Source organism: Lagopus muta, chromosome 3, assembly GCF_023343835.1.
Source record: "Lagopus muta isolate bLagMut1 chromosome 3, bLagMut1 primary, whole genome shotgun sequence".
Taxonomy (NCBI): Eukaryota; Metazoa; Chordata; class Aves; order Galliformes; family Phasianidae; genus Lagopus; species Lagopus muta.
The window spans coordinates 71,393,256-71,417,895 of NC_064435.1; the positions used below are offsets into that span (position 1 = coordinate 71,393,256).

The 24,640-nt window shown below is 37.6% G+C and overlaps 1 protein-coding gene across 3 annotated transcripts in view; it reads left to right on the plus strand.

Moving 5' to 3' along the window:
• The window catches only part of TRIO (trio Rho guanine nucleotide exchange factor), a 224,379-nt gene that overhangs the window by 77,298 nt on the left and 122,441 nt on the right, over positions 1-24,640 (plus strand). For all 3 annotated transcript variants that reach the window (XR_007376094.1, XM_048940615.1, XM_048940616.1), the window contains exons 7-11: positions 2,899-3,090; positions 6,532-6,663; positions 10,175-10,405; positions 18,981-19,103; positions 24,158-24,349. Coding sequence is in view for 2 of the 3 variants with exons in the window: in XM_048940615.1 (XP_048796572.1) it covers positions 2,899-3,090; positions 6,532-6,663; positions 10,175-10,405; positions 18,981-19,103; positions 24,158-24,349 (870 nt within the window). In the remaining variant the exon portion in view is untranslated. The remainder of the gene's footprint in view (positions 1-2,898; positions 3,091-6,531; positions 6,664-10,174; positions 10,406-18,980; positions 19,104-24,157; positions 24,350-24,640) is intronic.

The window sequence follows — 24,640 nt, forward strand, 5'->3', positions numbered from 1 at the left end:
CCGGAGGTGGTTTCCTTGCCCAAAGGAAGCTTGCAGTTATTAAGGAGCTTTGTTGCCAAGTAAAGGGGCTGCAGGAGGAGGTCAGCAGACTCGCACAGCATCAGAGATAATGAGAAAGAGATTGATCGGATCTTTTCTAGCTTGAAGATATGAAGCTACTAATTGTACTGAAGGGAGAGTCAGGCAGAGTCTGTGCCTGCCTGTTTGAGAAGTGAGGATTCCCATGATGTTAAAGGTTGGATGATGATAATGGCTTCTGGCACAAGGAGTAAGGTTTCTGCTCCACCTCAAGATTCACAGCTGTAGAATAGGTTCACAGACCTCATAACTGTTGAGGAGCCAGAAGCTGTGTCAAATGAAGCATCTGTGTTCGCTGAGTGAGTATGAGCCACATAGGATCAGAAAAAGGAAACAGCAAGTGATAGTAGGAGACTCCCTTCTGAAGGGGACAGGTTTGCAGATGAGGTTATCTGACTCCTTGTCTATGGATGTTTGCTGCTTACTGGGGCTTAGTTGGATTTGGGATATTGGAGAAACACTGCCAAAGTTTGTCCAGCCCTCAGGCTATTACCCTGCCATTCTTCCATGTTGAGCATACCAGTGATACTGCTAAGATGATCTGGAAAGTATCAAACATCATTACTTGGCTCCAGGAGCCTTGGCCAAGATCCTGGGGAGGGGCAGGTGGTGTTCTCCTCAGACCTGCTGGTGAGAAGATGGGACTTAAGAAGAAGCAGACAGATCCTGCAGGTCAACAAATGATTACACAACTAGTATTTGCACCAGGGTATTTGCTTCTATACCCACTTGAACATTTACTGGGTCTTCAGAATGTGGAAGATGCTTCCCTTTCATTGGACTTCATCCTCATGGGAGACCTGGTCTACCTGAATACCACCTAGAGGGTGAGCACTGCAGTGCACAAGTAATTCAGGAGGCTTCTGGCATAGTTGACTGAGTAGGTAATGGAGGAAGTTGTCTGCTGGACATGATTCCCACAAACAAGGAAGAACTGGCTGGGAATATGAAGGTCAGAGACTGTACTCATTCCAGTAACTATGAGATGATGGAGCTCACTTGATAATCTTGATAAGTGGGAGGAAGGCATTAAGTAGGATCTCAACCCTCACTTGAGGGGGAGTAGACTTGTCTGTTTTCACAGTATGATTGGAAGAAGCCTTTAGGATGCAGTCCTGGAGAGAAGAGAGTTCCAGGAGAGCTGATTAATTTTCAAGTATCAACTCTGTGATTGAGTTATATCCATCACACTGAGCATAAAGTCAAGCGAAGGCAGCAGGAGGCTTGTGCAAGAGTTCCTGATAAGAATGGAAGTGCACGGGAAATAGTGGAAGAATCTAGGAATAGAAAGACGCTGATTGTGCAGAAATGAGGTTTGGCAAGTCAAAGATCCCTTGTTAAGGAATGAGAAGATCAACAAGAAAAGTTTCTACAGGTGTATCAGCAGAAAAAGGAAGACTAGGGAAAGAGTAGGCCTGCTACTGAAGGTGATCCTCTGTTTAGCACTGTCGAGTTCTGGGCTCTGCAGTGCTAGAAGGTCATGAACTTGATGAAGCACATGCAGCAAACGGCAACAGAGATGATGAAAGGTTTGAAGCATCTGTTGTGCAAGAATGCTGGGATTGGCTTCCTTGGATAAGAGAATGCTCAGAAGGAAGTATGTATTAAAAATATATTAAAAAATATAAAAGATACCTGATGGGAGAGAGTAAAGGAAACAGTACCAGATTTTGTGGTATGGTAGCAAATAACAGAACAAGAAGTAATGAGAACAAGCTGAAATACAATAAATTTCCTTTGAACATAAAAAAAAAAGTAAAAATAAAAAATATTGTATAAATATTTACTCTGGGAATATTAAATAGTGGAACATGTTGCCCAGAGACTGTGTTGTTTCCATCCTTGGAGAATTTCAAAACCCCATTGGATATGGTCCAAAGCAACCTACTCTGATTCAACCCTATTTTGAGCAGGGAGCTCAACTAGATGATCTCTAGAGCAGATCCCCAGCTTCAGCAATCCTGTAATTCTGAGTACTTTATTCCAGCAATCAGAGTGTCAGCCAGGTTAGAAGAAATCTCAACCCAGAACTGTGTACATACAGCTCTGGAAGAGCTACTCACATTTTTTGGTAGTTAAATTATTCTTGTTTCTGGCTTTGAAGAAATCAGAAACACTTGTTTGTTCATACAGAATCAAGAGCAGCTTTTAGATGCTTTAGGCCAAAATACGTACGTGAGTTAAATGGAAAGAAAACTGCAGTGACTGAGAGCCATCATTATGTAGTTTCAGTATGCTAGAGAATCTTTACTGGTCTCTGATTTTTTTTTTTTGGTCTAGCTTTTAGTGTTCGGCTTTGAGCAAATACAATGGCATATATATACAATATAAATGCAATCTAAACTATTCAACACCTTAGAACAGAGTTCTGTATTTTGTTACTTAAAAAGTAGAAATATTTTCAGAAGTTGAAGTAAAAATTTGTAGAGCAGTATTTCACTTCTTCATATGATGGGGGCAATTAAACGCCTACTAATTATACTTTTATTTCTTTTACTGTCTGTGCTATGCATCTTTTTGGCCTGAACTTCTATGGTCAGCTCTTCCTCTTTATTGTAATAATGGGTTCGTAGCATGGCTTTGTTTAAACTGATCATTGAGTTCTCTTGTTGTTTCAGGTTGTCCTTGTCCATTGCTAATAATACCAACAGGCTGCTACATTATAATGCCTAGATTTCAAAGTCAGGCATGCACAAATATGTCACACAAAACCAGTCTACTAAGCATAACTGTCATAAAGAATGCTTTTTATAGAAGTATAGCTGTACACTTAAGTGATCTACAAACTTCAGTTAATCTTTCCCTTCTTCTTCTCCACAGAATGTGTATGTAAACATAAACCGCATCATGTCAGTAGCGAATCGTCTGGTTGAGTCTGGCCATTATGCTTCACAGCAAATAAAACAGATTGCTAGTCAATTGGAGCAAGAATGGAAAGCATTTGCTGCAGCCTTGGATGAACGTAGCACGTTACTGGATATGTCCTCCATCTTCCATCAGAAAGCTGAACAGGTTAGTGAACGTGGAGGGTGTCAAAAGAAGTTTCTATGTTTGAATGGTGAATTGTGCTGTTGTGCTTAGTCCAAATTGAAAGTAAATAGAGTGATTAAAAAGCAAGAATGCCAGAGCATTAATTTTTGCCTATTTCAGCTGATGTTTAGATTAAAATTTGTTCTCTATAAGACAGCTTACTGCCTTTATATTCTCCCCATACTGTCTTGCCCATACCAGTGCAAGACCGATCTTAGCCAAATTACATATATGAATTAAAACAGCAGAGACATAAAAGCTAAGCTGTATGAAGCTTTTGAGTTGGAAGAAAGAAAGGTAAGCATTTAGCTTTAAATAGAATTAATATAATGCCTTTTCTACATCCAGAAATCATTCACTGGTACTATTGGCCCTACCCCTCCACCTTGTTGAGAGAAGTATTCACAATCAGTCTTTGAGTTATCAAGGAATTTAACTCAACTTTAATTTAACTCATACTGATTGCTTATAGAAAACTATCTGAACTGGTCTGAAAGTTAAGAAGGTAATTAACTGTCTTCTGAATCTGAAATGGTGGTGGGAAATGTTTACTTAGTATCATGTAAGAGATTTTTCCTAAGTTAAATAAAAAATTTAGCTGTAGGCCTATACCAATTATTTTAATTAAGTCATTATCTGTGTGCAACTGCAAGAGAGGTGTTATATGTAGGAGAAATAGGAATTAATATCCCCAAGTTAATAGTCTTGATGGTGAAAGCACGTTCTTCCCCTCGAGGGGATTCAGCTCCGAAGGAGTGTCTGCTGTTGAGTCATCCATTGATATTATAGACTGTCTGCTGTGTACGTCTCTGGTGAATTTGGAGAGCAGAGGTTCTTGGATGGATATGGCTGACTGAAGCTCTGGTATGCTGCACAGCTGCCGTAAATAATTTTCTTTCCATTTGCCATCCTAAGTTGGCTCTAAGAAAAAGTGGCATGTCTGATATAACTGTAGGAAAATTGAACAGACCAGTTGGGCGCTGATAACAACAGAAAACAAGAGACAGCACACCTTAAGAATTTTTTTTTTCCTATTTTCTACTATACAGAAACTCTACATAATTTTCCACGGATTAGAAAAATGAACATAAGAAGGTGCAAATACACAGTGCCTCTTGGTAGTGATGACACTGTTTAATCTTAGAAAGCTTAGAAAGGTAAATTACATGAACTAGTGTCACTATAATAAATATTAGCAGATTTTAAAGAGAAGTCACTTTAAAAAAAAAAAAAAAGAGAGAAAATGATTTTCTGTTGTAAAAGATACCAACTGGCTTGAAGCATTTGTTAGAAACATTCTGATAGGTAAGCAGCATTGATGCTTTTCTAATTAATGTGTTATTTAGCTTAATGTTTATGCACTGTTGGCCTTACGAGAGGGAGGAAGATAGGTAACTGGGAGAAAGATGAAGAGGTGGTTGTACTCTGGCTGAAGTGGTGTCCTTTTCCATAATAAAAAATTGATCTTAAACAGAAGTCTAGAGAGTAAACTTTTCATGTGCATGCGGGCAAGCTGTGGTAGGAGTTGGTGTTACCTTCTTCAGCACAAAATGCATTCATAACAGGGGAAACAGAGAATTTGCAGCAAGGAAATATTGCAGCATCTGCAGAGGGTAATTTACTTAGTCTCCATAATTGCTTCTTCTGCAGTTTTTGCTTGATGATTAACTATGATGGATTGATACAGTTGCTTTGTAGGCTACCTGGCCATGATGTATTAGCAGTTGCGTTAACAGTGGAGAGTGAGTCTGGAATCACAGAATCACACAGAATCACAGAATCACCCGGGTTGGAAGGGACCCAAAGGATAATGTAGTTCCAACCCCCCTGCCTAGCAGGGCTACCAAACAAAAGATATTGATATTGGAATGAGGGGGATAACCCTTTAAGAGACAAAAAAATGGCTGAAATAGAAGTAGTAAAAGAAGTAACACATCCCTTTCAAATGCATATTTACTCTTGCAAGTAACAGTTATGTGTTGTTGCTGCCTCAGACACTAGTGAAAACTGCCCAACTGTCAGTGCATGCTGTCTGAAACAAAGGACTCAGCTCTGTGGTCCCACACAGAGCTGCTTTTGACATTTAGTGCTTAATGTTAGTGATTTTTAGAACTGTTCCTCAAAGAAATGAGAATTAAGCAATTATATAAGTAAGCGTTTTATCACTCTGTCTTCCAGCTGTCAAACAATAACGTAGTACCAGATTACTTTTTTCTCAAAAGCCTACATGAGATCCAGGAATTCAGAAATATATGATGAGAGAAATGGTTTGGATTCTTAAAACTTTTGGGATTTTTGAACTCACAAAGAGAAGATAAATTTATTTTACAGGATACCATGTGTGCTTTGCTATACTAAATTTAACAGCTATAAAAGTTCTGTAAAAGCAGATTATTTTTTTCCTCTTTCCTTTCCTAGCATAACAAGGGTATAAAATTCATGCCCCCTAGCTGCAAAAATAAGTTGACAGAACTTCAGATATGCATGCAGCTATGGTGACAGGTTCTCTTCTGTCAAGATAGCTTAAGCTTCAGAGATAAATTGTCTGCAGAAGAGTTTCTGTTGCAGTATCCTCAATTCCCCCTGAAAAACTTGACATGAACTGCTATGCTGACATAGCTGTGTGCTCAAGCATGGTGTTAGTCCTAAGAGACCCCTGCTTGAGTTGTAAATCCTTTACATGCTTGCTACTGTAGTAGCTTGACAAATGAATGTAATGCTTATATGTGGAGAACTTAGTACTGTGGGGATGAAGGTGTGAATTTCTTCTGTTCTACCACTGCTTTGCCTCCTTGAAAGTCACTTTCCAACAAGACGGCTAGGAAGTGTTTTAGTGATCAATTCACCATTAATTCTATATATGTGAGTGTGCATGCAAAGTTATCTGTTTTTCTACAAAGATTTAAAATAGGTTAGATGATGGCTTAATTGATGTACTGTGAATATCTGTCTACACAGGAAGCTGGCAGGAAAGAACTGAGGGTCTAGACTTGAAAGTTTTACCTCTTTATGTAGACAAGATTTTTGTTGCCTTTCATGCACATCAAATAGTAGATGTGTAGTGAAATAAACTTTTTTTTAGCTGCAAATTTGAGAAAAGGAGCAAGAGTAAACTTGAACTGTCAGCACTGCCAGCAGTTTAATTGGTCAGGAAGGCTGCCAGAATCTAATTAAGCCTGCCTGTCTGTGAAGGGCTGAAAGAGTTCCGTGTAGCTAAAAGCATGAGTGTAGTTAGAGTTGAATATTTTTTTGTACTCTAATATGTTCATTTTGGCCAGTTCAGAAAAAATACATTTAACACTTTTCACTGTTATAACCTTTCAGTGGCTGTCACAAAAATGCTCATCCTTTTATGTATTTCCAAAATATATTTACCTGTTGAAGGAACTCCAAATTAAATAGAATGCCTTTTCTCTGTTGCAGTACATGAGCAATGTGGATTCATGGTGTAAAGCCTGTGGTGAGGTGGAGCTTCCCTCAGAACTACAAGATTTAGAAGATGCTATCCATCATCATCAGGGGATATACGAGCATATTACCTTGGCTTACTCTGAGGTATATATCTTGTTTGTTTTCTCCAGTTGCTGACTAGGTGGTACAATGTGATTTTAAGATTGGCTTGTAAACTGCCATCACTTCTTGCACAGTGTTTTAGTTGAAAACTCAAACGACATTTTTTTCCTTTAGTTTAGTGTACTGGATGTTGCTACTGTTATTCATATTGAAACTTGAGTTTTAAGTCTTCTTAGTCTTCTCAATGAAATTTAAAGATGAGTGCATATGTGGTACAAACAATCCATGTAGGATATTAAAGATGTATAGTTTACATTCGCATATTACTACATTTTATAGCAGTATGATGCTCTTGTTAAAATACTGAGAAACTAGCTGGGTGTTCTTTAAGAAAGCATTCTGCTGGTATGGATTGCTTAAAATATATTTCGAAAAATCAGTCTCTGAAGCTGTCTAAGAAAAAAGAGATCCTTAACTTAAGGATGTCATTTGACAATCCAGAAGTTGTATATTTAGTTCTACCAGCTTCAAGGGCACTTATATGAACCAGCAAGCCTGTGTATTCAGCATTTGTAGGATTAGCACATCCTGTGCTGCTGCTCTAATCTTGGATTCACAGCACAATAAAATGTTTTTGACAATGTTTCTTGATATTCCTAATATTTATAAACACAGTATAAGATAAAATGCTTATTCTGAAAGTGACTTAAAAAGTTGTCACTTAGGTATCCAACCTTCAAATTTTGAATTCTCTCATGTATTTCAGCTAGCTGAACTGAAAAATTGCATGGATATTAACTGATCACAGTTTTGGGGTTTTTTTGGGTGGAGGGTCTTTTTTTAAAACTTTTTCCAAGATTGTTAGCATCACAGAATTAAACTATTTTGGCCTTAAATAGTATTAATGTTACTCTGAATTAAATATAGCATGAGACTTTACATGAAAATATATGTTTGATTAAATAATGGTATAAAATGATCCATGAACACAGGACAGTTCAGACTACAGCTTTCATATTTAAAAAGTACTGATGTGGCAATGAAGCAACGTTTGTGATTTATACATTACATAAAAAACTAAACTGCTTTCCCATGAACCAATTCTGTGGTGGGCAACTGAATTGTAAGTATGGTCACATTTCGTTTACAGTACAGGAATGTAAGGTTAGTGCTGATGATTAGTCTGTATAGATAGTATATCAAAACTGGAATTTTTGGACACTTGCCATCTTTGGGCATGCATGAACTTTGTTACTGTTAGTCAGAGGTCCAGAGTTCATGAGCTGTTGTGAAAATCTCATGCTGATATGTCTATTCCTCATATCATCTTCACTGATAAAACTTGCGATCTTATTTATATGTCTTAACTCATTCTTAAGACCATGTTTTGTGGGAAGATTTGTTTTCTTCACAGTAAACTTTCTTCATTGAGAGGATCCCTTTTTTTAAACAATAGAGAGATACAGTGCGTTTGTAGTAGATGAATGTGAAAGAGGCTACCTAGGGTGTATGCTCCATGAGAATGCATGCAGGAATAAAGGTTAGGGTTGTCTGGAATAATAATTGCACAGCTCAGAAGTTGAAACACTGGAGTTCCTTGTGGGTTTTTTTTGCTGTTGCTTTTGTTTTTTTTGTGTTTTTTTTTTTCTCTCCTCTTTTCTTTGGTGTACTTTTTAACAGGGACATGAATGAACTGGAGTCTGCCATTAACTGTAAATAACTGCTGAGAATTACCATGGTTAATACTGTTTGCTTCCTGGTGATGCATAATCAAAATAATTAGATGGGAAGATTATAGGTTTGCTCTCACAAACACCTTGAAAATTTATTTAGGGTTTCATAGTTTTGGGTTAGACACTTTTCTTCTGATTTTCCCCATCTAGTAAAGGAATAGCTTACTCTTTAGAAACCAGATTTTGTGCAGAAATAGTAATCATACTGTGTAATCAGTGAATATACAGGTGTTATAATTAAGAAATATAAAAGAAAGTTAGGCTAAACAGGTTATCATGCTAAAAAGGAAAGGATGGAAAGCTTACCCTTGTCCTGGGCTTGCTGGTAAGATTCCAAGAGTAGCAGTCTCTGAAAGCGATCCTTCCCTAGTGGTAGTCAGCTCTTAAATGGGATCTAGGAGAGGTGGAGCCTTGCCTTCACCTGTGCTCCCAGGGCTGGCTCATTGCTTGCCTGAGGTGGTCAGTCAGAGGTTCAGGCTGTTATTCAGCAGTTCCCATGCTCTTATATATATGTACAAGTCATGTTCCTCTTCTGGACATAATATTTTATTTTCCCTTAATTAAACACACGTTCCCTTTCAAAGGCTTATTTTTCTATGTGAAGATATTATAGAAGTCTTACTTATTATTATGTGTAGGACTTAATTTCTGTTGCAGCATGGAGCTCCTTTCATATTATTATAAATGGACAGTGATAAGAGTAGAGCACTGGCAATTACCACATTTTGTCATTCATTATAAATTACAATGTCTTGACAACATGATTTCGTTGCAGGGTAGTAGGCTAATTTTAATAAATACATTTAAGACTAGACTTGGACATAAGTTTACTGAAAATAAATACTGTGTATTACTGAAAAGGAACTTATATATGCTTCTGATTATAGATGACTGGTGTGCTACCAGTTCTTTACTGGTGGCTGTGATACCAAATTGTGATCGCACTCTATGCTTCATGCTAAAAGTGATAGAATATCTAACATTAATGATAAGTGCTTTCAAAAGCCTTGGCAAAAGTTAAATATCTGTGACTGGATATGGTAGGGCTCTGGCTTTTTAATTAGCATGCAAAATAAATATTTTTGCTGTGGTTTGAGTCAGAGAAGAGAATTATAAATGACTTCTCTTTCTTATCAGCATTGAACACATTTTGGAAAATAATGTATTCGTGCTTCTTGGAAGGGTTTAAGGCAAATCTGGTGTAAGTTTGTCACAACACTGGTTTGTCTTTGGCTTGCCAGTACCAGTAATAATATAAAAGTTGTAAATCAGGTCTGATCAAAGCATGTCCTGTGTTCACATCTGTTGTTCTAAATGCACTTCTTAGATTAATATTAACCTGTAATAAGTAACCTCCTTGTTCCCCTTCAAAGCAAACGAAGAGAGAAATGAAAACACTGTTCTGGTCCAGTTCTGGACCATTGTATAGTTTTAGAGGCTTAACTGACGAGAGAGAAGTGGAACTTAGAAGAGCTTCTGAGTTAGATTTTAGTTAAAAAAAAAAAAAAAAAAAAAAAAAAAGCTGTTAAGGAAAAGCATACTTAGAGAAAGACAGGCTGATATTTAGAAAAGTACTGCTTCTTTAAATTGTCTTAGGTACAGTAAGGATATAAAAAAGTAGTTGTGTGGGTTTTTTTTGGTTGTTGGCTTTGTTTTTTTTAATAACAGCTGCACATGATCGTGCCTCGGATAATAAAAATCTTCAAGTTCTGCTCCCCAAGTTCTTAAAGAAATCTAAAATAGGAAGCAGAGGGATTGAAAAAGCAGACTGAACAAGATATTGGCAAGACAAGTAATTCTTTGTTCTTTCTGGTGGCCAGGTGAGCCAAGATGGAAAGTCACTGCTTGACAAACTTCAGAGACCTTTGACTCCTGGAAGTTCCGATTCCCTCACTGCTTCTGCCAACTACTCAAAAGCAGTTCATCACGTTCTGGATGTCATCCATGAAGTACTCCACCACCAGCGCCAACTGGAAAATATTTGGCAGCATCGAAAGGTTCGCTTGCACCAGCGGCTTCAGCTGTGTGTTTTTCAACAGGATGTTCAACAGGTAGGTCTTATTGCATGTTGTCTGAATGCCTTTCTGTTCTATTGGCTTTTGTTTTGATGCTGGTTTCAGTGCCAGCTGGGTTTTGATTTCTGGACCCCATGTTCTCTCATTCAACAATTGAATAGTACCATGGTATCAGCTGATCAAGGGAGGTGATCAAGTCCCTCTGCTCTCTGCTGGTGAGACCTGACCTGAAGTCCAGATGTGGAGTCCAGTACAGGGGAGATGCAGACCTGTTGGAGCACATCCAAAGAAGGGCCAAAGAAAGGATCCAGGCGATGAAACAGCTTCCCTATGAGGGCAGGCTGAGAGAGCTGGGGCAGTTCAGCCTGAAGGAGAGAAGGCTCTGGGAAGACCTGATAGCAACTCTTAAATATGTGAAGGGGATTTAATCAGGAAGAAGGGGACAGACTCTTTACCACGATCTGTTGTGATAGAACAAGGGGAAATGCTTTCATACTAAAAGAGTATGATTTACATTGAATATAAAGAATACTTTTTTTACAGTAAGGGTAGTGAAGCACTGGAACAGACCACCTAGTGGGGTGCCTCATCCCTGGAGACTATCAGGGTCAGGCTGAACAGAGCTCTGAGCAGCCTGATCTAGCTGTAAATGTTCCTGTTCATTGCAGGGGAATTGGACTAGATGGCTTTTAAAGGTCCCTTCCAACTCATACAATTCTGTGGTTCTGTGATTGATTGATTTCAAGTTCAGTACGTTAGGAGAAATGTCATGAGTAGAAACTGTATTTAGAAGTTAGTTTTTAGTTAACTTTAGGGTTTTTTTTTTAATTGTCTTCTCTTGTTACTTGAATTCAAGTAGGATGACAGGTTTTATTCTAGACAGAAGCTGTTCTCAGCTTGTGCTAGAAGCTGATATTCACTGATACTCACATTCTAGTTAAAATTCTGGACTTTGTATCAGGAAAGAGAGTAGTAGTATTAACATGCAAAAAATGAACAGCGTTATCCTTTTACAAAGTTGTAGTTTCGTATCCTCATTGATACTTGTGTTGTTTTGTGCATATTATACTAAAGAGGTAGAAAAAAAATACAGTTAAGATTCCTTTCTGACAACGTCACCGTCCTAGTTTCATCTGAAACAGGGTTACTAACACAAGGATGTTTGATTGTTGCTGAATGATGGGTGTGTGTCTGGGACTGGGCTGGGACTAGCTGCCGCCTTCATGGTGCAGCAGCAGTTAGCGAGGCGGAGCCAGGACACGCACCTGAATTGAGCCAAGTGCTATTCCATACCACGTGACACCATGCGGAAGGCTGTAGCACTGTGGGGAGTCCACCCGGAGTGGCTGCTTCTCAGGGGTTGTGGGCATCAGTCAATGGAGGTGAGAGCTCGTGGTGCTGGCAGGCTGGGCTGGTTGTATTGGTGCTGTGTGTCAGCGGGTAGGTGGAGAGTGATTGTGTTGTGGCTATACATATATCGTTATCGTCACACTTTTCCTTCTGTTTTCCATCTTAGTAAACTGTTTATCTCAGCCCATGAGTTCTATTTTGTTTCCTGTTCTCTCTCTCTCGTCGCACTTCAAGAGGGAGTGAGCAAATGGCTGCATGGTTCTTAAGGTAGCCGCTGGGTTAAACCTCAAGGATCACTACTGAATGAGTAGTTGTCAGCTGCCATATTTTTATTATGATGATGACATTCATAGAAACTTAAGTACAGACATCAGGATCTCTTTTGGACTTCATTTCAGCTTAAAAATGTAAAGCTGTACAAAACTTCTTTGTAAATGGAAATTTAATAAATGTATAATGCTTACTTTAGTCTGCAGCTGATAGAGATACTAGTAATTTATTTTATATATCTATTCCATAAAAAGTAAGAAAGACCAGTACTTTCTGATGATGTTCTTTAGTTTCAGTGTACAGATTTTTACAGCTCAGGAATTTCTGAATGTGGATTTTAGATAACCAGTCACACATTCTGTTAAAATAGCGTTCTTTCTTCCACATTTGTTGCACTTCAAGTCAAATTTCATGTACATACTTCTTGTAAGAAGATGTTAGACGTGGACAGTTGGGAGTGAAGTAACCTGGTTTTCACTGTTTGAAATAATTGACAAAGAAATTTAAGTCTGGGAGGGGCAAGGGTGAGCAATCTTGTTTGCACAGAGTTCTGTGCAAGATGCTTATCTTTTCCTGTAAGTTAAAGTAAAAAGTTTATAAAATGCCTAAAAGCTAAGTGTAAAATTAGTTTAAAAAAAAAAAAGAAGAAAAAAAAAAAGGAAAAAGAAGGGAAATATTCAAGAGGCAAACTGTTTTCCAACTGTCAAGCTGTGACAAAGGATGTGGAAATGTGTGAAAAAGGTCAGCTGATTAAAAAAAGAAAGAAAAAGAAAAAAGAAAAAGCCAGATGAATGTTCATTTATTCATATTCAATGAATAATCAGGAAAGGCAGAGAGAATGGCACCAAGAATGGTATTATACCACCATGTAAATCCTAGCAGCTCCCCGCCAAGTTTATAACATTAGTAGTAACTGGTCACGAGGGTCTTGTGTTTGGTACTTATATGAATAGTCAATGAGGGGCACTTGTCGAAACTGACAAGGCAGAATCCACAGATGAATCTCCTATACATAGTCTTTATAAGAAATTTTCAACAATTAAAATGATGGTTTGTTTCTCATATGATTAAGTAGGTCCTCTCAGCTGATGCCTAGTCCCAAAAGTGAGGATTGTGTCCTGAAACTTGTTCCTCTAGTCTGAATTCAGTCTAGGGAGGACCTACTTAGGCAAGCTAGGCCAAATGATCTCCTGAGGTTTGCCAGATGCATAATTTAGGTCTCAGGCCTATAGGTCAGGCTGCAGGCAGTTTATTTCCTGGGGGAAGGCAATCATTAAATGCTACAGTGAGTCTTACTGTGCTGATTCTACTCTTTGATTAGTTATCTTGGAAGTCATAAAATGTGAAGTTCTCATTTTCTTTTATTTCCCAATTCATGACTGAGTGGAGTTAGCTCTGAAACTGCTTGTTTCTTTTTGCAGTGACATCTCTCAAGTCATTTTAGAATCACGACCTGTTTCTTCAGCAGGGAGCTGAATGTTCCTTTTCTGTCTGAGACCAGTGAGCTGTGAGAGACTGGATTGTCCTTTGTTTTATTTGTGTAATGGCCACTAGCCACCAACTTTGGAGGCTTCTGAAGAGTTGCATGTGATAGTTTAACTTTTTTTGTTAATGTTACTTTAAATTAGCTTTAGATACTAATAAATTTCAGACACTGCCTTTTAGTTGATCACAATGTGAATTGTGGTAAATGTTCCCTTTTGAAATGCAGCTTCTCATTTCATGCTGTAAGACAATGATAATTCAACATCCATGCCAGATAAATTCATCAAACAGTGGCAGAAGCCTTAAAGGAAATGGCAAGCATGTAATGGTTTTTCCTTACTTTGGTAATTTGTAACTCACTCAGCTTTGAAAATCCTAGGGGGAAAAAAAAAAGTGATCTTGTACAACAAAGGTTCTTTTTTTCTTGCAATGGAAAAAGAAAACAAACCTAAACCAGATAATCTAATTTATCTGAGAAATGTTAGCTTTTATGCTTAATGTTCACTGGCACTATTCAGTGCGTGAAATTACTTGGTTCTGAGGTTCTGCTAATATTGATATCCAAGACAGTTCTGGTATGGTTTGTATAGAGCTTCAAAGGAACTTTCTCAAATATCTTGATTTTTCATTTGCACTATTTTAAGCTTGTTAGCTTTTTTTTCAAACCTTAATAAATTCATTTAAGATTGTCTAGCAATTAGTGTGAAAATCCTTTCTCATTATTGCCAGTGAACTGTAACTTTCTTCCATGTTAGAATGAACTAAGTGTAGCTCTCTTCAGCTGTCCATAGTTGAAAAACACGTAGTGACAAGCAAACAAGTTATATTTTAAGTGAGTTTATCACTGCCCTTCAACATGAGGTTGTGCTTTCTTCCTCTTCCTATTCCTGGATTAATTATTATTAATGAAATAAGTCAGTTTATGAAAATATTGAGTCAGAGCTGATTGGAGGAGGGAATTGGCTGTTAACACATTGTTACTCCACCTCTCTACCTTCAAAAACTGTTGCTGCTTTTTTGTTGTTGTTTTTTTTCCTGCTCAGTATTGGATGGAGTTTTTAGTGAAGCTTTCAAAATCAGCAAAAATGTTGAGGTTCTAATTAGCTACGTACACCAAGAATTGTCTCATAGTTTATTGGAGCAAACAGTATTGAAAGTAGACCTTGAAATTATAAAAATAGTAGGTAAAAATTTAAAAGCAGTAGGTAAGATATAAATCACATCAGATCTGAAAGTGGGAATGGGAAAACCTGTGAAGTCTTAAATTAAAGAGAGTTCTGAATTTCATCCTAGGTAGCAGATTCATGCCAGGAAGTCTAGTTTCTAGTTAATGTATATTAACTTCAAAAAATGAGATATTTTCTTCATACAGAAAATTTTAAAAATATCAGATCACCGACTCCATTCAGTAGTTCCAAATAACAGTTAAGTCAGAGCATGCTAATAAAAATATGATGTTATGCTTAAGAACTGACATAAGCTTACCAAGAGCAAAATGCATATTAGCTTTCCACCTAAGAAGAGGAAAGGAACTGGCTTTTACAATTCTGATAGGAAAAATAATAAAGCAGTCCTGTTATAAAATACGAAATTTTATACTACTAAGCCACAGAAAGTCAAAATTGAACATTACAGTTTTGGTAGAACGACATTGCTGATGCTCATACAATAAAAGCTTTAAAGCCTGAACAACTACATCAGTAGTTTGCAGATTAGAAAGTAGTAGAACATCCTTGTAGAAGTTGATATAAAACATCTGTTTATTAGGTGCCCACTAACCTTGGATGGCTTCTTTATTTGTTCTGTCTAAGCTTGCTGCTTCTTCTTGATTTGCCTACCTCAAGGACTCCGAGTTTTCGTTGCAACAGTCACTGTTTTAGTTTTGACTAATGAAGGGTGGATCAAGAATGCTTTCTAGTTGCTCAGCATCAAAATACTACTTGTTTCACTGCCTGATTCTACTGTGCTGTTTTGAGGCAGTGCCAGTGTGAAATGCTTCTCTTGGAGAGAGAGTATTTCTACGTTTAGCTGCTTGAAGATTAGAAATTCAAAGATTTCCACCCTTCTGAGCTTAATGTCTGGAAAGTAACACCAAGTAAATCAGAAAAATGTAAGTGTTCATAGTAGCTGAAGGGAGTGGGGGGAATGGACTGGATAATAACGTAGGAGAAAAATGGTGAAAAGGAGCATGTTGAATCTGCCAAATATCAGCTGTCTATTGCTTATTTATATGAACAGCATACACAAAACATATTTTGCAGCCATGAATGATGATACTGTGAAGATGAAGCCATCTTTCCGTAGTAATTATGTCTACAATATATTCTGTATCAGTGTTTTAGGGATAAGCATTTTTTTAGATCCTATATTGGGCATAAGAATGGTTCTGCTGAGACCGCAGTTACAGCTTAATTGCATCTTATTAAAGCAACTTGCTGTAGTGGAGAAAAATATTATTCACACTTTTGATGAAATGAGTTTCTGAAATTACTATGCGTTACTGCACTATAAGAGTGAATTCCGTGTACTTTCAGTGTAGTATTAGACACGTCCTTAGTGAGTTGGTATAATGTGTGTGATAACTCTTCAATAACTCTTCCAGGAGAAGGGGGGGAAATGCATTAAGATACAGTGGCTAATATCAATGTAAATTAGTCATGCTGTCCTTTGGTTGAAGTAATACGTATAAGTTCTTACTGATGTGCAAGTGAAAATTCTAACTTCGATTCTGCTTTTATGGCTGTGAAATTTTCAAATGAAGGGTTACCTCAGTTTTGTTAAGTATTGGGGTAAGAAAGCTAAGCTGTAATACGTGGTTTGGCTTACAGACAGCAGTGCTTCTCGAGTTGAGTGTTTCAAGTCATGTTCTGTGTACTGGATTTCTATGACAACTCTTGAGAAGTTACTGAGCATTATACGGCACAAAATTCCTTCTTACTGTACTGCTTTTAGCCTCTTATTCTGTTTTCTGGGACAGATTTTGCTGTTGATTTTGTTAGCTTACAGTTGCCAGCAGTCTCCACAGTCTTCAGCTCTTTTTATAGTGAGAAAAATACAGTGGTCTACTGAAACTAGTTAAAAGCACTGATAGTACAAAATTTGCATGTAACTGAATTCAGATTTATCTCCTCGTTCTGCCTTCTCCCATCAATTGTTGCCCTTTAAAGAAGCAAATGAAAATGTATATTGACCTAAAAAGTAATAACTATGCATTTGGCAATACTGAACAGGAAGAACAAGCGTGTACATACCATAGGGATTTAGTGAAGTGCTGGTGATTGGAAATGGCAACATTGTGCAGCATTATGCGATTGTGTATTGTTTAGAAGATGTCATATGGAAGTGGATTTGCAAACCAAAAAAGATTCTAACAGTCAAGATAAATGAGAAAATCACACTGCATTATTTCATTTTGTGCACTATGGGAGGCCTGGATATCTTGTATGGGAATAGTGTATGGGATTAGGGTCTCTTCCAACTCAGGATGTTCTATGATTATGTATCTATCAAATACAGCCAGGATGCTGCAGGAATAGTTCTTAAGTCTGATTATATGGAGGCAAGAAAAATCATCATTGCATTAGGTGTCAAATGCTTTCAGTACAGGACAAGTACAGTGGGAGGAAGAAAGGAGAGAGGAACCCCACCCAATTTCTTGTATTAGAGTCAAAGACACCAGCAGATATGGAGAGGGAGAAGGTATGGGTTTCTAGCCAGGTCTGTTTCAAAATGAAGCAAAATATTGCATTTTTAAATTTCTTTGGCTTCCCATTGGGCTGATTGGAAACTCCTGAGTTCAGCAAGAAGTGCAGAGTCCTGTACCTGGGGAGGAGCGAGTCCTGACACCGGTGTGTGCTGGAGCTGCCCAGCTTGGAAGCATGTTATGTGAGAAAAGGACTTGAGTGTCCAGGTGGACACCAAGTTGACCATGAATCGACAATGGCATTGCCACAAAGATAACTAATGGTATCCAGAACTGCTTTAGGCAAAGTATTGCACAGGTGGAGGGAGATGATCCTCTCAGCACTGAGGTCTCACCATGAGTGCTGATCCAGATCTGTGCTCTCTACTACGAGAGAGACATGGACATAATGAAGACAGTACAACAGAGGGCCATGGAGATAGGGAAGGAACTGAAGCATCTCTCCTATGAATGGAGGATGGAAGATCTGGTACTATAAGGCATATAGAAGATCAGATCTGGGGAGGATCTGATCTTTATGTACCAATACCTGAAGGAAGAGCGGAAAGAATATGGAACCAAACTCTTCAGTGATGCCTAGTGGCACAAGAGGAAATGGGCACAAACTGGAACACAGGAGGTATTCAAAAGCTGCCTATACATGGTCCTTGGCAAGTAGTTCTGGGTGTCCCTGCTTGAGCATGATTGGAGCAGATGGCCTTCAGAGGTCTTTGCCAACCTCAACTATTCTGAGATTCTATGATATAGTAAAAAGAATGCTGGAGATAAATGTTCAGCAAAGCATTCTACACCTCTTCATAAATACTGTGTAAAAAATGATAAGCTGACTTAGGAAAAAAAATCATGTGGAGTTGTTTTTAATTTGGAATAACATTCTTGAATCCTGGAGTATTGAACAAAAAATTAAATACCATATGCATGCTAGCTAATGAAGGAATTAAAATACTGCTAAGATGTATTAGTTTGGAGAGAGACCAGATGGTTTTGTTTGTTCACTCATCAGAAAATTGGTATATGTGCAGTAATTCTTTGTGTTAACTGGCAGGAACTAATTGCATGTACAACTTACTATTTATAAATATATCAAGCCAGTCATTGTGATAGAAGCTTTAACATCCTTAAAATGTCTTTAGTTCCTCATATTTTCAGCTATAAAGTTTACGGTACACAATGATGTCTATTTGATGCTTTTGGAAGATACTTCTATGGAACTGTGGGACAATTCTTCATAGGTTCTGAATGCAGATGTCATTCTTCTCATAAGGATTTCAATTATATTGTGTTTTAAATATAATATTTTTTAATAAATCTTTCTTTCTGACTTCACAACATGAAGTAAGGGAAAATTCTCTTCCTCTAATATAAAACCTGACTGTTATTCAGAAGTGTTATTTGAGAATGTGCAAACGTTCTTTTTTGTGACAGAGGAACATGTGCTAAAGGCACAAATCACAGAGAGACCATCACCAGGAGTCCACCCACTTGAACAAAATTTGCTGTCATATTGATAAATGCGTAGAAATTATACTGTCTTTGGTACACTTCAAAATAAATATGTTTTTATTCATAGAATTTAGCTGGCTTGAACTAGTTATTGTCTTGATCTAAGTTCATGTTGTTGCTAATAAGAGGATGTAACTAACAGCCTTCATTAGCAATAATGCATTTTAATCCATTAATACAGTACCTTATATGCTTAGTTTCTTGGATAGTTGTCTTTTTATCACAACAGTTGAATTCGTATTACAACAAGGTGTTATTCAATGTACCCATTATCTCCTGTGTTTTTCTTTCGCACTGCAGGTGTTGGATTGGATTGAAAACCATGGAGAAGCCTTTCTTAGCAAACATACTGGAGTGGGAAAATCCCTGCATCGGGCTAGAGCATTACAGAAACGCCATGAAGACTTTGAAGAAGTTGCACAGGTGAAAAGCAGTCACATGCAGGACTGTGCATTTGTCGTGGAAATATATGAAAACTTTCTGCTTGAAGATGAAGGGCTAGGCATAGAGAGCTCCACTAACAACAACCAGAAAAAAAAGTAAAAAAAGAAATCGTTTCTAATAATGGCCTATTTTGTGTCACAAGCTTTTATTTATTTCTCTTCTGTGTTCCTGATTCAAGTAAGAAAAAGACAAACTTTCCAGTCTTAAAGAATGGGAGCATTGAAGCCCAGCAGAGCTACTTTTATTTATTTATCTATTTGTTTGCTTGCTTGTTTGAACAAAAAATGCTTTCAAAATAATTTTAAAAAAGAATTAAAGGCTCCTAAGAAACCAGGAGAGCCAGCAAACTGGCTTCACGTTTTTCCTTTAAATGCAGATGAGTTTGTAAATGCCCTCTTGTTCTGAATTGCTCATACCAGTTCTTTTTTCCATAGGAGGACTCTAGTTTTTGCCTTAGAAAAGATGATTGAACTTCAAATCATACTTTTCTATAGCACTTTTAAAATGTCAAGCTGAATGAAATAGAGAGAATAAAGAACTCACAGAGAACAAGAGGAAATTGGTTTGGATAGTAGCCTTGAAAAGAGACATGAGGTGAACAAAACCCATGAGAATTTGAAGACTTGAATCCTTCCCATTAGTAATATTTGCTGTCCATTGAAAATTATTGATTAATTATAATAAACACGCCTAATATTCATCAAGAAAGATTTCTTTAAGGTAGAATTTATATGATCCTTCACTCAAAACAGAGGGTAAATTACTAGAAAATATGAAGTGACTTGCAGGAGCTTAGCAGTGACTCCTGCTATAGTGGAAGCATCAGAGGCATGTGTATAATTTTCCTGTTAAACAGCTGATTAAGATCTGAATAAAATCATAGTATAACCACGATCCTACAGCACTCCAATGTCTGAGAAACTGAAATACCTTCAGAAATCTTCCTCAATATTAATTTCCTATAAACTTTTGCAAAATAATACGCTTTGCTAGTTTTAGATATTCATATGCTGGTTTTTCCATATGCAGATCTATTACTTCATTTCAAATAAAATCTGTAATGTTTTCCATGTGGATGTACTTAGTTTCCTGAGTCAGAGAAGCAAGAATTTATTTGTGTAAGACACTTAAGAAAACGTGAATGATCTCATACTTAATACTGTGTTATTTGAGCAAAGAAAAAAATGTTTGAGTTGACCAAAGGGTATGAAGTATGTAGGACTATTGGTGGGATATAAGCTGTTGTAAAAAAAATAACATTAGTTTTCATTATATTTAAGCTAGAATGTTTTACAACAAATACTTTGTAAAAATTTTCTAAAGCTGAATGCTACTAGAATTTAAAATGATCTCTTGAGGAGATAGATGAGTGGATTTTCTATTTTTGGCAACACTGAAAACTGGACTTGTCAAAGACCTTAAGTATGCTATGGGGAACCATCCTCTCCTGACAGAATAACGGACGAAATGATCTAATAAGTAATCATTTTTAATTTTTTTTCATCTTTAACTTCTTGAATTTATAGTGACTGCCAAGAGAGGCACACCCTGTGAATTGTTTCTCTTTGCTCTATAACTGGATATAAGCAAGCTGCAGAAGACATCCCTGTTGTTGGTATTTTAAGGAAGGTTATGTTCAAGTGTAAAAGAGCAAGCAATTTGAAATTTCTTTTCGTAACTTTCAGATAATTTATTCTCTGCCTTCATTTCTAGTTGGCCCAAGTTTTGTGATTTTGGTTTTTGTGTGTGTGTGTTTGTTGTTATTTCTTTTTTCTTTTAGCTTGTTTGTTTTGTTTTAAATAGGATTCTTGATATCTGGGGTTTTCAGTCAGAAGTTGAGAGGAAGTGGTGAACTGTCAGCAGCATAGCAAAGTTTTATAAAATGCAGGGAGCCAATAGAAGTGTTAAAATGTTACTGACAGAAGGCTAACTCCAAAAGCTTCTATACTTGAACCAATTCTTACTTTCCTGTACCCAAGAATGACTGTAAGACATCAAACTAAATGTTTGTGTCTTATGGCCATCACTATATGCAGAAAAAAAAGAAGGTCTGTATAAAAAAAGTCACCTTTGTCCTCCCAATTGTTTGGGTTTGTTTGATGTCTGAAGCTGTAAGATGCATCAGAGCCATTGTTTAGTCGTTGATGGACTTCTCTTGATTAGACTAACTACTTTTTGAACCCATTTATATTTTTGGAACATACACCAGTTCCCGTGCCAATGAGTTCAGCAGTTTAATTACTCCTTAGATGAAAAGGACTTCTGGTTTTGGTGTTGTTTTTTTTTTTTTTTTCTCATTTCAAATATGTTTTCTGATGCTTAAATCTGATATTATCAGCTGAATTTAATGAGTAATCAGTTTTAATTGTCTCTACCTTAGATGCTTTGTATACCTCTATTAATCTATCTCTATCCATATATACATTCATCTCTCTTTCTCCCTTCCGCAGTGCACTAAACTCTACTCATGCCTGTTGTATTTACTGTTGTTACCACTCATTTCTGCACTAATCTCTTAAATTCAGCTTTGCACTTTTCTGTACTGTGTCACTTTCTATGCTTTCTAAGAATGCAAGGCCTGTTTTTGCTGAAGAATATGCAGAGAAGACTTCTCAAGAAGACTAGGAAATAATAGGATTCACTATTTGGGAAAGTGATGGTGTCTCCATTCTAGAAATTTTTCCAATATTTTGGAGCATAATGCTTATTAAAGGTTTGAGTGCAGTCAGTTATACCTTGGGGCACAAATAGATGAACTAAAGGGCTTACTGGGCTGATTATTTTTCTCTGGCATTCAGGAACTGTATACAGTTGGAGAAATTCTGAGGGAAGTGTTAACTGATTTCAAAACTCTGTATTGAAGTTGTCACCAAGAAGGCTCCTTTATCAGTTTAGGAAAGAGGCATAAGCAGGTTTGAGGGAAAACTCCTGCCCCTTTTGCCTAACCTTCCAACTGGTGACTGCCCTTTACTGCCAACACTTAAAGAATTTTCTCATTGCTGGTTTTTCCTCCAACCATTGGTTAGAAGTAGGCATAGAAGTGCAAACAGCAGGAGTTAGTAGAGTTCCTGTGTTTGCTATGATCTCCATTCTGAAGGGTAGTTACTAATCTGCCAAGATGAGTATTTGAGTTGTATTCTAGCTCTTCTCGGGTGACAAATTTTAGTGATAAGGCATGTGTCTGCTGCTGAGGTTTGAGACTCGCAGCCTGCTGTGAAACACAGTGTTAAATTTGAAGCTCAGGTAGATCACCATCTGGTTTACAGAAAAAGAAGCTCGCTGTGCCTGGGCCTGTTATGCGGAAGGTACTTTTGGAATTCGTAAACAATGCTTCATATACGAGAGAAAGTTTTCATTAAAATGGGAAGCTTTTGCTTCAGCCATCTGTAGCTGGGTGCGGTTCTCGGGGCTGATGAAGTATTTGTTGTTTGAGGAGCGCCTGGAGGATCTTCGGCTTTGCTCCTGAACACGTGTGATCAGTGACTGGGAAACACAAAACATGGAGCGCAGTGCAGAGGGTGTTCTGGGCCAGCGAGCCTGAGCTGGAGATGTTCAGCACTGAGTAATGCTCTCCCTGCTGAAAAGGGCGGGTTTGTGTTCGTCTCTGCTGGCTTTCCTGGGGAAACTGGGAGGAATTCTCTGCCTCCAAATGCAATTAAAAAACTGAAGGTTAAGGAAAGACTAAGATGCACTTAGAATCAAGATGCAGCATGGACTAAATTCCTTACGTAAATAATAAATGGAGAACCCCCCTTGTGTATGAAAGCAGCACTGGGTCAAGTAGATGCCTTGGGCTTCCTTACATAAGTTTTCCCCGCAGGAGAACTTTGATTTGTTACCCATTTAGTTGAGTTTAAGGTCCAGGTTTGGATTAACTTTTCTGGGGTTTATGTTATTAATAAGAGGTGTGACAATGGCAAAGAAAAGCACATTTTCATACGCTTAATTTATCCTGGCATGCAGTGTTTTTACCTGACAACTGAGATAGGGAAAAGAGAAGGGTGCAGCTTACATTGTCAAGGAATTTTTTTCATAGTCTGTGGTACACCCTTATCAGGAGACTTACCACAGTGACATCAGCAAAGCTTCTGTACTGTAGATTTGAACTTGTTTTCACCAGAGTTTGAACCCTTCTGTGCTGTCACATTGAGAACCATTCTAGTGCATGAAAACCCAAAGTTAGATTCAGAAAAGAGGACACTCAAATTATAGCACGTGTTCAGAATCAGTCCTGTTTTGAATTAATGAGAACTGTAAACATGCAGGGTGCAATTTCTAAGCTTTAAGAGTTGTTAAACATCCTCTTCTTTTCTGGACCATAACATGCTCAGCACATCAGATGGCAAATGTCTTGCATTCTGTTTTCTGCTGCGATCAGCTTTTTTTATTCCTATGACATACTGGGACAATATTCCACTCCATTACTCAGCCACAGCCTATTTCTAAATCTTACTTTGTTGCTGCTTTCACAAATGATGATCCACTTGACACATGAATTTTGGATATCTCTTTTCTGAAAGGGAATGCATATTAATCGAGAGATTTTCTGTGGCTTTCTGTGACTTTCTGCCTTCTGCTTGGATGTATCAATTTGATGTTAGGTGTCTCTATCAGCATCTAGGACTTTCTCAACACTGATGATGCACATTTGAAAAGTCTTCTGGCTATGACTGTTGTGATTTTTTTCCAGTACTGAGACAGGCCAGTTCACAAGTTATTAGACATTTATTCTAGCTGTGAATATAAAATAATAATTCTGAAGAATAGACTTCCATGTTCTGGATGAAGGAGATATTTAAATACACATAAAAAGGAGCTAAGAAATGAATTTATTAACAGTTAAATGAGAAAGCACCTAGAAATAAAATAACGTGTTCAGTAAGATTACATTCTGCTACTTTTAAAAAGAATAAGAAAAGTACATTCCAAGGGCCTTTTTATCCTTTTGATTTTCACTCATGAAATGGCTTTTAAAACATAATAGCTGAGTTTTCTGTTATTTAATCCTATGAAACTAACTTATTTATCTGCAGAACACATACACCAACGCAGATAAACTTCTAGAAGCAGCCGAACAGCTTGCTCAGACCGGAGAGTGTGATCCAGAGGAAATATATCAAGCTGCCCATCAGCTGGAAGACAGGATACAGGATTTTGTCAGACGCGTGGAGCAGCGCAAGATCCTGCTGGACATGTCCGTTTCCTTTCACACGCATGTCAAGGAGGTAAAGCTACTGATAAGTCATGTCATGACTTTAAGCCTTCAAACTATTACTGTCCAATGTTACCTTCATTATTAAAACTTTGGCATGCAGAGTAATGACCCTCCATTGCACAATGGGTTTTGCAATTTGTTGTACACTGGGGACCAGGAACAGGGCTGTTGGAAGTTTTGTAGATGTATTTCTGTGTTATTTTTCTTACTGGGACTTTTTTAATAATGTTTTTCCTTTTTGTTTCCCCCCTACGAGCAGTTTCTGCCTTCTTGTGCAAATACACTTTCTTGTTCCATCATG